This window comes from Caretta caretta, chromosome 8 (assembly GCF_965140235.1).
Source record: "Caretta caretta isolate rCarCar2 chromosome 8, rCarCar1.hap1, whole genome shotgun sequence".
In the NCBI taxonomy this organism is placed as follows: Eukaryota; Metazoa; Chordata; order Testudines; family Cheloniidae; genus Caretta; species Caretta caretta.
The window spans coordinates 109495864-109509091 of record NC_134213.1 but is presented as its reverse complement, the minus strand read 5'-3'; the positions used below and the strand labels follow the sequence as shown (position 1 = coordinate 109509091).

The 13228-nt window shown below is 51.8% G+C and overlaps 2 protein-coding genes across 3 annotated transcripts in view; both read left to right on the top strand.

The window, feature by feature from the left end:
* CFAP57 (cilia and flagella associated protein 57) overlaps window positions 1–8545 on the top strand; it is a 184810-nt gene extending 176265 nt beyond the window's left edge. The window contains exons 22-23 of one of the 2 annotated variants that reach the window (XR_007358069.2): window positions 1282–1605; window positions 8413–8509. Coding sequence is in view for 1 of the 2 variants with exons in the window: in XM_048861528.2 (XP_048717485.1) it covers window positions 8413–8421 (9 nt within the window). In the remaining variant the exon portion in view is untranslated. Of the gene's footprint in view, window positions 1–1281; window positions 1606–8412 lie in introns of both variants that reach the window. The other variant, XM_048861528.2, reaches the window with a different exon arrangement.
* A 258-nt stretch (window positions 8546–8803) lies between these two features.
* Window positions 8804–11992, top strand: TMEM125 (transmembrane protein 125). Its single transcript, XM_048861544.2, has one exon. The coding sequence runs from the start codon at window positions 8804–8806 to the stop codon at window positions 9464–9466; it is 663 nt and encodes a 220-aa protein (XP_048717501.1). The 3' UTR covers window positions 9467–11992.
* Window positions 11993–13228: the final 1236 nt, after the last annotated feature.

Below are 13228 nucleotides of genomic sequence, written 5' to 3'. Positions count from 1 at the left end.
ATCGGATTACGCATCCGATGAAGTGAGCTGTAGCTCACGAAAGCTCATGCTCAAATAAATTGGTTAGTCTCTAAGGTGCCACAAGTACTCCGATGAAGTGAGCTGTAGCTCACGAAAGCTCATGCTCAAATAAATTGGTTAGTCTCTAAGGTGCCACAAGTACTCCTTTTCTTTTTGCGAATACAGACTAACACGGCTGTTACTCTGAAACTGCTTGCATTGTTTGCTTACTAGGTTAGACCTCAGTGAAAGCAATATTCCCATTGTTATTGCTGCTTGCTCTTTGCTCTATAATGTCTGTGAAACAAAAGGAGAAAAGTTTCCGGTGGGGTGGGGAGGTTGAGGCAGATCACCTGGCAGCCAATATTGAGCACCCAGACACCAGGGCAATAAGAAGAGCACACTGAGAGGCTCTGCATGTGTGTGAGGCTTTGAAAACCAGTTTCAGCAATGACCCACAGTAATGTGACACTTACCTGTGTTGTTCCTTACCGAGCTGTCCCTTTATTGCATTTTCTCCCCTGTAAACGCCACCCTCACTAACCACAGTGTGCTGAATGGATAAAGAGCCTTTTCTCGTTACGTTTTATTATGCTCACAAACACATAGAAACAACAAAGAAGAATAAGATAACCTGGAGCAAAAGGGCTGATAACAGCTGCAGCAGTGCTGTGTGAGTATAAAGGAGTGTATGCTTTATACTCCCTCCTGCCTGGCAGCAGCCCCATCTCTTCCTGTGCCCTCTCTTGAACAAACTCTTCTGGTTCCCTGACCTCTGCAAACACCAGAGCAGCCCCCTTTCCCAACTGAACAGGCAGAGATGTCTCCTGTTCCCTACCTGCCTGTTGTTCAACATGGGATCTGCTGGGCTGCACGCCAGGCGGCCCCAACCACCTGCTGTTCTGTCCCAAGAGGGGGCTGAGCAGGCAGGCTGCCCAAAGAAGAAGCCATCTGCAGCAAGGGAGAAAAGGACATGCTGGGAATGGCTCAGTGTCTCTGGGCCTGGCTTTGCTTCCTGCCTAACACAGCACTCCCAGATTGACCCCAGAGCACTCTGTAAAGGGCCAGTCCTGAAGGGGTCAAATGTCTTCTGCTCAGCCAGCATCTCTGGTAATCCTGCTTGGCTCTGCCAGCTCAGCCAGAAGTCTTGTTCCACCTCTTCACCACTCCCCACCGCTTCTGTCACCTGAGCCAGGGAGGAAATGTGAAATGAGACATCCTGCTCTGAGTGGGGAGGGCGACACCCACACACCACAGTTACAGCCTTGGAATCTCTTCCAGGACAACAGGTTGTATCAGACCCCTCCCTGCTGGGGAATGTACCTGTCCAGTCCAAGTGAAAGGGTTGTGCTTGCTGCAGCCTATCAGAAGCTGGTAGCTGGCTGAACAGGCCAAGGAAGGAGAGCTGGAAGTTACACCTGTTGCCTGGCAGGCCGTTGCTGTTGGAAGATTTTACCCTTCAGCCATATCCCAGGACCTGCCATGTCAGCCTGATTCCAATGGAAGGAGAGTGTGGCACAACCTCAGCTGCCAGCTGGGAACTCAGGCAAAGGCGGAGAGGCAGCTGAATTGTGCCTCAAGTTGGTGATTACTTGTCAGCTGTGGGTGAGTAAAATCTGTAGCTGCATGCGAGCTGTTTGTGTCAAGCTCTGTCTCTCACATAGCTCATAATCATCCCCACTTGCGGGTGTGTGGGGCTATGGGCTGCTTCATGAAAGCTAGCCAAACTGATGCTGTGGTCTGCCCCTCTCACACGCATAGACTGTTCTAGGCATAGGCAAGCTAGGCAGCTGCCTCCTGCAGTACAGGGCCCTGGTGTGGCAGATTCATTGCAAGCTGGGTGTGTTCTAGTCTGTACTCACCTGCTGCGGTGCAGTCTAACTTGCCGTGTTTACCCTGCACATATTAACCGTTCCTTAATGCACTTTGCCGTAGGCCACTTTGAACCAGGACTAGATCAAAGTACTTTAATGAACGGTTAATGCACATCAGCAGGGTGTGCGCAGCGGCCTCGACAGGGACCATGTGGCTGGACAGCCCAGCTTAGCACAGGCAGCCCCAAGGTGGGGAACCCACAGCCTGGCCCAGCCCACAGTAGCCTCCCTCTAGAAAAGCTGAACAATGAGGGACCCAGCAGGGCCCCTCCCCCCCAGGTGAGTGGCAACCAGGTAAGTGGCACCCCCTTGCCGCCCCCCCATCCCCTGACCTAACCCACCTTCCCTTCTCAGCTCCCCTGTGTTCTTCCCACACCCCATCTGTGCCTGCCTCCCATTCCCACATGTCCTAACACCCCTGCCCTAGTCTGCCTGCCCCCCTCCCATCTCTTCCTGTGTCCTAGCCCAGCTACTACTTGGGGGCCTGAGGCCTGAACCCCCACCCCATCTCTCTCTTGGGTCCTGGTCTCTTCCCAGGTCCTTGCCCCTAGTCCCACCCCGTGCAGACTCCAGTCCCACTGTATGATTTCCCACACACACACACTTCATTCTTCCAATCTTAGATTCATGGCATCCAGGCCGACAGGGACTATTGTGATCAGTCTGACATCCTGTATAGCACAGGTCAGTGAACGTCCCCAAAATAATTCCTAGAGCAGATTTTTTAGAAAAACATCCATGTGATGCATGGCTTTCCCACCCCCTTCCCTCGCAGCTTTATGTTAGGGACCAACCCCTGAACTTGACACCCAGGGGGGCTCACTTGGGATTGGGGAGGGAAGATAGAGCCCCACAGCACAGGTCAAATGGTGCACCTGGGGATAGACCCCAATGTCGGGGCTGGGCATGGCTGCTGTCTCCTCGGGGTGGGGGACCCCACTGGGAGGGGTGTCATCCTTCCAGGGACATCTGATTATGGAGGAGCATGCTGATATATTTGCTGCATTGTCACGCCAAAAGGGGGACTGACCCATGTGGGAGGGAGTGCTGGATGAAATCACTCCTGTCCCATGGAGCGTCCCATTTGACCTGTGGGTGCTGTTTTAAAGAAGCTGCTTAGATCCCATATAGCCTTTCCAGGTCCGGGGAGGGGTCACTAACCCACTCAGGTCAGGGCTGTAGCCATGTTTAGTATAACAGTTCGAGCCAGTCTATGGCCAATTTTCAGAGTAGCAGCTGTGTTAGGCTGTATTCGCAAAAAGAAAAGGAGGACTTGTAGCACCTTAGAGACTAACAAATTTATTTGAGCATAAGCCTCCGATGAAGTGAGCTGTAGCTCATGAAAGCTTATGTTCAAATAAATTTGTTAGTCTCTAAGGTGCCACAAGTCCTCCTTTTCTATGGCCAATCAAATTCAAATTTTTCTTTTACCTGAGGGGCTTCACTCCTCCCCAGACTCCCTACAGGGCTGTACCAAATATGTTACAAACCAGCACCTAAGGTCAGGGACACCAGAACAGAGGGGGGGAGGGCAAGGGCCAATGGCCCTCCCACTTTTTGCCATTGGATGGGCCTGGCCCATCCACTTTTCATCATGGGCCTCAGCCCTCCCCCTCCTCTTCCCTCTGAGGCTCCGCCTCCTGGCCAGGCCAGCAGCTGGAGCCTGGCCGGGGAGCCCCTGCAGCTGTTGGGAGCTGCAGACCCTCCACCTGCCCTGGGTGAGGGACCCAGGAGTCAGGGACATGGGCTGGGGGGGCTGCTTTCGCCCTCCCCGCATCCCTCAGCAGGTGGAGGGTCTGGGGCTCCCCGGCCAGGCCCAGGTCAGGGCCTCAGGGGGAAAAGGAGGGGCAGGGCTAGGACCACAGCAGGCCCCTGGGTCCCCCACTTTTGGGAAGGCTCTTCTGCCCCTGCCTGTGGTAAGGAATTTATGCAGGGTGTACCCCTGCTTGCCCACACTAACAGGTCCTTAGTGTGCTTTGATCTAGGCCCGTTTCATGTAGACGATTTATGGTCAATTCATCTCTCTTAAATGATGGCTATGGGATTGCTGCGGGGCGGGGCTCTGCGTACTGAAGTCTGCCTAGGACCGCCGATTGTCCGGAGTAGCCTCTGTCCTGCCTCACCCTTTTCTGCCTGACACTTCAGCTTCAGGTGGTTCTTGTTGCTTAATGGGCCTCATTCAGCAAGATCTGCACTGGAATAGGTGCTCTGGCATCATGATGGTGGGGTCTGTTCAAGCGCTCAGCAGAGCAATCATGAACCTTTTTGATTAAGTGAAACAAACCTAATCTACTTGGCTATAGAAGGCTGCCACATACTGAGCCCCATCACCATGAGCCCTCCACTCTAAGCCCCACCTCGGGCATGATCTATCCACAAAGTGTGTGTATGTGTGACCAGGGGTCATGACTGCCATCCCCATATGTGCTGTGCCCAGCCCTGACCAAGAAGGAAAAATTTTATATGGGGCGGGGAGGGAGGAGGGGCCATATTTAAGGACTGACACCATGATGACTGGAAGCTTAAAAATAACTGGTGCAACTTCCTGCAGCTTAGAAAATGTTAGGATGTTGCAAAATAAGAATTTTATGCAACAAATTCCTCTGGGATTCTGAGCTAGAATAACTATGCATCCCTACACCCTACATACTCCTATATTCCTTATCAGGCACATAAAACTGTACAAAAGAGTCCAAAAGCCAACAGCAGCACTGGAAACAATCCCATAACCTAGTAGTCTCTCTCCTCCGGTACATTGGGTTGGGGAGGGGCGGAAAGCGCCTCTGAATGTCTCCTGGGCTGACCTGACACCATACAACAGGAGAGTGTGTGGAAGTATTTTAACAACTGAGCCATCTGTGGCAGCTGAGCTGAAATCTCTTTCACTCTATGGGGTCTGGGCCCCTGGTTCTTCCTGTCCCATGTATAACAGCCGGAAACACTGAAGTCAAAAGTCTTCACTCAAACACAAGTTACTGGGCTCAATACAAGGGAGGGGGGTGACATTTAATGGTCTGTCAGAGGAGGACAGAATAGATGGTCTAATGGTTCCTTCTGGCCTTAAAATCTATGACTTTCTGAAGAGTGTCTGTGTCCCTATTTATTCCATGCTAAGTTTGGAGGAAGCGGGGAATTGCTGCAAAGAGAAAGAGCTTTTCAGCATTTCCAGTCTATTGTGGAAAGAAGCTGTCCTCCTGTATGGAGGTGTGGAGATTCACATTCCCCCCCCCCCCCCCCCCCATGCTCAAGCAGACTATTCTGATGTGATGAGTGAGACAACAAAGGAGAAAAATAAAATGTAAAGAGTTCAACTCCTGCAACTCCTGCAGTCCAAAGGCCTCAAGGAAGCTGTGTGAAAGGCGTAATGGTGAGACAGCATAGTTCTGTGCCTAGAGCACAATGCGAGGGGAAAAGGGTGCTGTGCTTTTGATGCGGACATACAGTTATGGTGCTGGTGTAGTTGGGCTCTATGAGACTGGATGTTAGAATAATATTGAAACTGCAAGGGGGCTCTCAGACAGAAGCCCAGAGCTCACCCCTAACCCTGCACAGTTCAGCCCCCATCTAAACTAACCAGCTCAGAAATGTCCCCTGGAGTCAAACAGGCCCTTGCAGGGCTGAGTGCATTTACCTTGCAGGGTGCATGCATCCCAGCAACACACAGCGTATAGGGGCAGGCAGCACATGTCTTTTCTGTTGCTGTGTTTGCGAATAGCAGAGCTGGTCCCAGGCAGGCACAGCTGCTTCTCTGGCCACTAACTGGAGGATTGTAATTGTTTTGAATACAGCCAGACTGTGAGTCTGATCAAGAATACTACATGCCTCCAGACCAAGCAAAAATTCTCAGACTAGGAATTTCTGTGTTCTGGATCCAGTCACTCACAGGAGAGTCCAAACTCCACAGCTGCAGCAGAGGATTATCACAGAGCAAAGGTCATGCAGCGCAACTAGCTACATGCCTGTAAGCAGAACAGCGCTCAGAATCCGCCCTGCCATGTGACCAGCTGGTATAGAGCCTTGAACAATGGCTGTTGTGCTTATCGCTTTAACAGTGATCTCATGCTCCATCACAGCCAGGGCCGGAACGTGGAAGCGTTTGCCCTGACACTGTCAGGCAGTGTCTGGCTCCAGCACCCCCCACTCCCTGCCCACCTGGCCTAGCTGAAGAGATGCTTCACGTGGCCACTGTTTAAGATGCCAAGGAAATCACTTCTTGCATCCAGAATGGTGCAGCCCCCTCACCCATCTCCTGGCACGAGTCTGGGATGGTAAGGGGTGAATAGAGTGTACATAGAGCCCAAGCTGAGGAGGGAGAATGGGGCACATTGGTAGGGGAGGGTGGGGGCTACACAGAGCCCCTGGCATGCAGGTGGGGGTAGGGAGGAGGATTGTAGAGAGGCCCAGACATGGAAGGGGATGGCAGGGTGGCGCACTGGGAGCTTGTGGGGGAGAATGGAGATTGTGTGCAGTGAGCTCAGCCTGCAGATCCAACCATGTGCTCAGCCCTCTGTTCTATAAGGGTCCCCAAAACTGGGACTGGAGCCTTGAATTGTATTTGAGACTGAAAATAGGAGCCAGTGGAGCACACACAGCACCAAGTAATATGGTCTTAGTGCTATTTGTATAACAGGCAGAGTGCTATGTGAGATGATTCCTTGCTGCTCTATAGCTGATGCTTGACTAGTTTCTATGTGGCCGTCCCCTTCAGTCCCAGCCAGACACAGCTAACTGGACAACGCCCAGTGCAAGGACCCGGGGTAGGGGGGTACAAGGACCTTTCACAGTTGGTGAAAAGGCTGGGTGGAAGGAGAATTTGTAATTGGGAATGAAGGCTGGGTTTATGGGTAAGTTTCCCAGCTAGATCCCTGGCATTGTAGCTTCGGGTCCTGTCGCTGATATAAATTCCCTGTGTTTGACTGGGAAATGTCACAAGGTTCTCAGGTTTCAGTTCCCTACCTGTAAAATGGAGCTAATAATGCCCAGCCTTACAGGGGTTGCGAGGGTGTCTCCATTACTGTCTCTGAGATGTTTAGATACCATGAGCCAGAGTCTCTGTGTCAATTAAGTAGGAAAGAGGGGGCTAGCTGGGAGCCCAGTTACGGCTCCCTAAAGTGCTGGATGGTCCCCTGGGACTGCGCTAACCTGTGTAAGTGGAACTTGAACATGGATCCCAAGTTGTTAATCACAACCGAGCATAGTCATAGCCAATGTTCCCTCTAATTTTTGACAGGCCGTGTGTGCAAAAAATTTCTTCTGTGCAAACTGTTGTGCTTCTGTGCAAATTTCTGTGCGCGCGGTGTTTCACCGTGTGCATGGGGTTTAGGATCTGTGTGTGCACGCACATGCGCACAATTTAGCGGGAACAGTGGCCATAGCGTAACACCTACCTGGCACCCTCTTCTCCACAGCTCTGGCATGCCCCTCCGTTTCCCAGCACCCCCATGCTGGTTTTTACACCCACTGAGGCCTCTAACAGGCTGGGAATCTGCTGCTGGAGTAATGAAGGTGGTTTCTGCTTACAGTGCAGACTCTGCTCAACAGATGTCCCTAGCCACTGGGAAGGGCTGTGAGGTGTCAGGGAAGGGCAAGGCAGGGAGGAGCTGAGGGCTTATTTGCATAGTCAAGTCCATAAGATTACGTAGCTTCCCCTCTGCACCCCACATGCTTTAAGTGTGTGTTCACGTAGGCGGGGGCGCACCAAGACTCTAGAAAATGCATGCAGAATTGCTGAGTCTTCCCGTCGTGCGCACATTGCAAACCTGTCTGTCAGGCAGAGGGAGCTCTCTCCAGGGAAACTGCAGGGATGTGGGGAGTGGAAACATGAGAAATAACCATGAATTGTATGTGGTGCAGTGTCTGGGGAAACGTGAGCGCCTTTACTGTCATCCTGGGCAGTAATCCAGGCTGGGCTAATGGCCTGAGACAATGATCCAAGGGAAGTGTGTTGGTGGCTCAGCCCAAGGACTGGGGTGACGGAAAGGCACAGCCAATTCAGCAGTTACTATTCATTGTTTCATTTTTCCTCCATTGGTTGGGACTAGACTGTAAGAGTTAAGCCCAGGACCCAACCCTTTGCTGACAGTCTGGGCTGGAGAGCCAGTTGGTGACAAGAGGCAGCTGCTGATGAGAGAGCATGTGAGGCTGGGGCAGTGAATGGGGCTTTATCACAGCATGGGACCTGCCTCTGTCCGTGCTGCCGGTGCCCAGCTGCAGTTGCAGTCCTGCCGAGGAACGCACAGGGACACTTGAGCAGTCTCTGGGCTCAGCAGCGCTGCAGCCACTGAGTCTGGAGAGACAGAAGACCCAAAGCGGCAGTATCACCTGAGACAAGCTTCACTGAACAGGGATGCCCAGATGCATCAGTGAGTGGAGCCTCAGCACGGGGGGAGGTCCCCTGGCCTGTGCCACAGAGCGTGGGTTTCAATGAGGAAGGTCTCTGACCCCCAGCCCTGGGAACTGGGGACGGGGGTGGGGTGGGGGGTATTTGGGAGCAAGGGCTTTGGTCAATTACACTTTGTTCTTTTCTGGCCTTTTTCAGATGAAGTAACTAGGACAAGGAGGGGGCTGGAGGACTCAGTACCAGCCACTCCCCATGACACTCTGGAGGTGCATCAGCTCACTACAGTGGACACCGCAGATCAAGCTCTATTGTCCTGCCCTTCAGCCAGAGTCTTTCCTGGCACTTCCCCTGGCGTGCAGCCCGTAACTCACTAGGGGATGCAGTGATGGGCATCCCTGCTGTATTGGAGCTCTGACATTCAGTGGCCACAGGGCATCAGAGGGCAAGAACACAAGCTGCCTGCCTCACAAGGAAATGCCACAGCCTTCACAGCTGCTGTGGCTTTGACCTCCCCGGCCACGGACCTGGCGCCATCTGTGTGATCATCGCAGCACGTCCTGCCCAGCCTAGAGGCCCCTCAGGACCCACCATGCCTGAGCTGGAGCAACTCAGTGTGCCCCGACCCCCCGCGGATGCCGGCCGTATTCAGAGGAACATCCTTGAGGAGCATGTCGAGCTGTGGTGGTTCAAGGACCCTAAGAAATCCATCTTGTGCTATGGGGTGGCCGTGGTGCTAATTCTGGCCTGCGGGACAGGGGGCATTGTCCTCCTCTATAGCACCAGTAGCCGGTCCGGGGAGTGGCGGCTGGCTGTGGGCACCACGCTCTGCCTCCTGGCCTTGCTAGTGCTGCTGAAGCAGCTGCTGAGCTCTGCTATCCAGGACATGAATTGCATCCGGAGCCGGAACCAAATTGAGCTGCTGAAGAGTGGTGGCTTTTCGGACTGTGTGATGCTGCTGCTTAGCGCTCTGGTTCTGCTGGTCTGTGGCGTGGTCCTCACTGTCCTCTCCACTACGACCATGCAGCTCAGCCCCTCACGGCCTCTGGCCAGCATGTTCTCCAGTGGAGTCATCCTCATGACTGCTGGGGCTGCCATTCTACTCTGCCTCCTGCTTTATGTGCTCAGCACCTCCTGCTGCCCAGTTGCTCCCAGGAGACTGGGCACAGGTGACATTAGCATCTTCACCATCTCCAGCCGACTCGCTGTGAACCGCCGGCTCGCCACCACCTCCAGCATGGCCAACCTGATCTAAGGCCTGGGCAGAGCCAACATGCCCTTCAGTATGGCAAATGTGCACTAACCCTGGGGCAGGGCAAGCCCATGCCCGCCACCCTTTCAGCAGGGTCAAGCTAATCTTAACCTGGGGAAGAGCTGAAATTTGAGTGTTGCCTTGACCCAACTGCAGTTATCATTGAAAGCAGACTGGCATTTGCACTTTACTCAGGCCAATTGGCCTGAACCCTGGCAAAGACAAGGCAGTTCCTGAGTTGATTTAACTGGAACTTTACAAGTAGGACACTGGTCCTATTTTATTTTTTACCTCAGCAAAGTCTTCTGTGGCATTTGCTGTCCATCCCTCTGACACACCGGGATCCCTGCTCTGAAAGACGAAGAGGAAGTGTGCATGTCCTGGGCCTGGCCCTGTTGAGAAGCCCTTGCTGCTCTGGGGAGATCCTGAAGTGTTTGCTGCTAAAATAATCTGTTTCTCATGTAAGAGTCTTGCACTCTACTGGCTGGCAGGGCTATGACTGCTGGTGGTGGAGGAGTCTCCTACAGCTCTGGGGTAGAGCTGCTCCTTGGGGATCGAAGTCCTAGCACGGATTGTTTCCAAACAAGTTGTGCCACTGTGAGTTTGTGCACGTGTCCCTGAGACACCAAGCCTGCTGGGTGACCTGTCCCAAGCTTCCCTCCAGCAGCTGAGCATGGAGCCATGTCCCCACCGCTAGAAGGGTGAGCAGCCTGCTGCAAGCGTTGATATCTAACAAAGAGGGGGACGTGGGCCCAAGCACCCTGTTGCCTGCTGGGTGTGAGTGCAGCGCTGTGTGCATGTGCATATCCCTATGCGTGACTGTGGAGTAGGGTGACCAGATAGCAAGTGTGAAAAATCGGGACGGGAAAAAGCCTCAAAAATCGGGACTGTCCCTATAAAATCGGGACATCTGGTCACCCTACTGTGGGGAGCTGGCACTGGGGAGGGATTGTGCATGTAGATAGCAGTGCAGGTGGGGTGGATACATTGATGTGAGTGGCACAGATGAGTCCAAGTGCTGGATATGTGCAAAAATGCATCTGTATGTGTGATGTCTTTTTGTGTTTGAGGGGATGTGTGACCTGTCTGCAAATTATAGCTGTGTAGTAAGCACATGCCCTGACATGTACGGCTTGATTACAGTGAGATATATTTGTAGCCCTTAAGCAGGATCCCCTTTCCCCCAGCAGCTAAACAAGACAGATTTAGCTGTCTCAATTGCTCCCCCAAACTTGTCCCCTCTGCCCTGATCACTGATGCTCTTTGAAATCTCTTCAGTTTGCAGGCACTCTTTGTGGGGGTTGTGGTTCCTGGAACTGAGTGTGGCATTTCAGGAGTAATTGTACCAGAGCCATATACACATGTATAGAGGAGCACTATTCCCGCTTTACTTTGGAACGATACTTCTGGGTACAACCCCAAACCATGCTGGCTTATAATGCCGCGAGCTCCTAATGAAAACTCCTGTATCACTCGGCCTCTCCCAGCTCTCTCCCTGCCACTGAACCACTCTGTGATGTTTTGCCAGTTTAATTACTTGCACGTATCCAGGCAAACTCTCATTTTGTTAGTCTCTGTCTGAGTCTAAGCGCTGCAAGTCCCTCTCAGTCATTTCTCCAGCCTGTCTGGGGCTTGCAGTTCTTTCCAGGTTAGGATCATCTGCACCTTTTATTAAGATATTGTTTCCTCCCTCTTCTTCGTCACTAATTAAGACAAGTCACCTTTTGCATGCTCCCACCAGATGCTGCCTTCCCTTCATCCACCAATGTACGTCTGTCAAAAAAAGCAAGCCATTTTGTTAGCTTAGCACTCAGAGACCTCAGGTGAGCTTGGGGCCCTGTTGTGCCAAATGCTGTACATACTGTAGTGAGACAGTCTGGGCCCAAAGAGCTTAGTCTGCATAGACACGACAAAGGGCAGGAAGGGAAACAGAGGCCCAGTGCAGCAATGACTTGCTCAAGGTCACACAGAGCTCATGACACAGCTGGGAATAGAATCTTGGCCATTTGTCTGGCAAGATCTATTATTTATAAAAACATCCACACTGCAGCTGAGCCATAGCCACATGTCTCTCTACGCTCTGCTTATTATGGTTTGTGTATGAATGCATGTGTGTGCATATGTCTTCCTGCTTGTGCATGGTTCTACCCATCGGTATACCCATGCAGTTGCACCTGTGTGCATACGGGTCTGTGTCTCTACCTGCATTCACACCTGCATGAACACTCAAGTCTGTGCCCCTGCTTGCGGCACCCAATCTCTCCATACACGTGTCTGTGACGATCCCACTGGAAGTCAGGGGGCCATATAACAGTTGTACATTTCGCATGTGCACTAAGAACTGAACAGGCCACTCACAAAAGACAGTGAGACGCTGTTTCCCTGGACACATCTGACTTGGGGGCAGGCATCCCTGAGTCAGCAACAGACCCCCTCCTAGGGCATCAGTGTTACTGTTTCATTCACTTCGGGTTTTTCCGCCCCTGTGTTGTGTGAATAGAAAGATAATAAAGTGGTACTGAAACTGCATGTTGCAGTCTGGGACTATGTGCTGGATTCCTGCATGAGAGGGCTCAGCCCAGGGGCTGCACGCTTCTGCACCAGAGTCAGGCTGAATGAGAAGCATGAGCTGGGATGATTTATGGCCCAGTCTAGCAGGCTTCAGTTTAATCTGGCAGCAGTTTCAAGTCAGTCTCCTGGAGGGGTAAGCATGATACAGGAAAGTCTGAATAGGGCGTGGCAGCCCTGCTGACAGACCTGTCTCCCCTCTCCCTCAAACACATGGACTTGTTCCCCCCACATGCTCCCTCCCCATTTCATCTGTGTACATGCCCTCCTTCATGTAATGCAGGCCTGTGCATATCAGGTTTCATCTTCCATTAACCTGGGCGCACTCTGCGTCCGCTTCACCCATGGCACCTTGCCCTGGTCCCCAAGGGAGCTCACAAGAATGATGCAAAGCAGCCTGTGTTCCTATATGTGATTTTAACCTCAGGGTTTCTGTATAAATAGGGTTTTCACCAAAAAGGGAGGTGGTGATTGGACGGCTAACATAGTGAATGCCAGTGAAAATGAGGTAGGATCAGAGGCTGAAATAGGAAAAGAACAGGTTAAAAATTACTTAGACAAGTTACAGAGGAACAGCCGTGTTAGTCTGTATTCGCAAAAAGAAAAGGAGTACTTGTGGCACCTTAGAGACTAACCAATTTATTTGAGCATGAGCTTTCGTGAGCCATGTGAGCTTTCGTGAGCCATGTGAGCGTGGCTCACGAAAGCTCATGCTCAAATAAATTGGTTAGTCTCTAAGGTGCCACAAGTACTCCTTTTCTTTTTTAGACAAGTTAGATGTCTTCACATCACCAGGAGCTGATGGAATACATCCTAGAATACTCAATGAGCTGACTGAGGAGATATCTGAGCCGTTAGCAATTATCTTTGAAAAGTGCTGGAAGACGGGATTCCAGAAGACTGGAAAAGGGCAAATATAGTGACAATCTATAAAAAGGGAAATAAGGACAACCTGGGGTATTACAGACCAGTCAGCTTAACTTCTGTACCCAGAAAGATAATGGAGCAAATAATTAAGCAATCAATTTGCAAACATCTAGAAGATAATAAGGTGATAAATAACAGTCAGCATGGATTTTTCAAGAACAAATCATGCCAAACCAACCTGATAGCTTTCTTTGACAGGGTAACAAGCCTTGTGTGGGGGGGGGGGAGGGAAAGCGCTAGACATGGTATATCTTGACTTTAGTAAAGCCT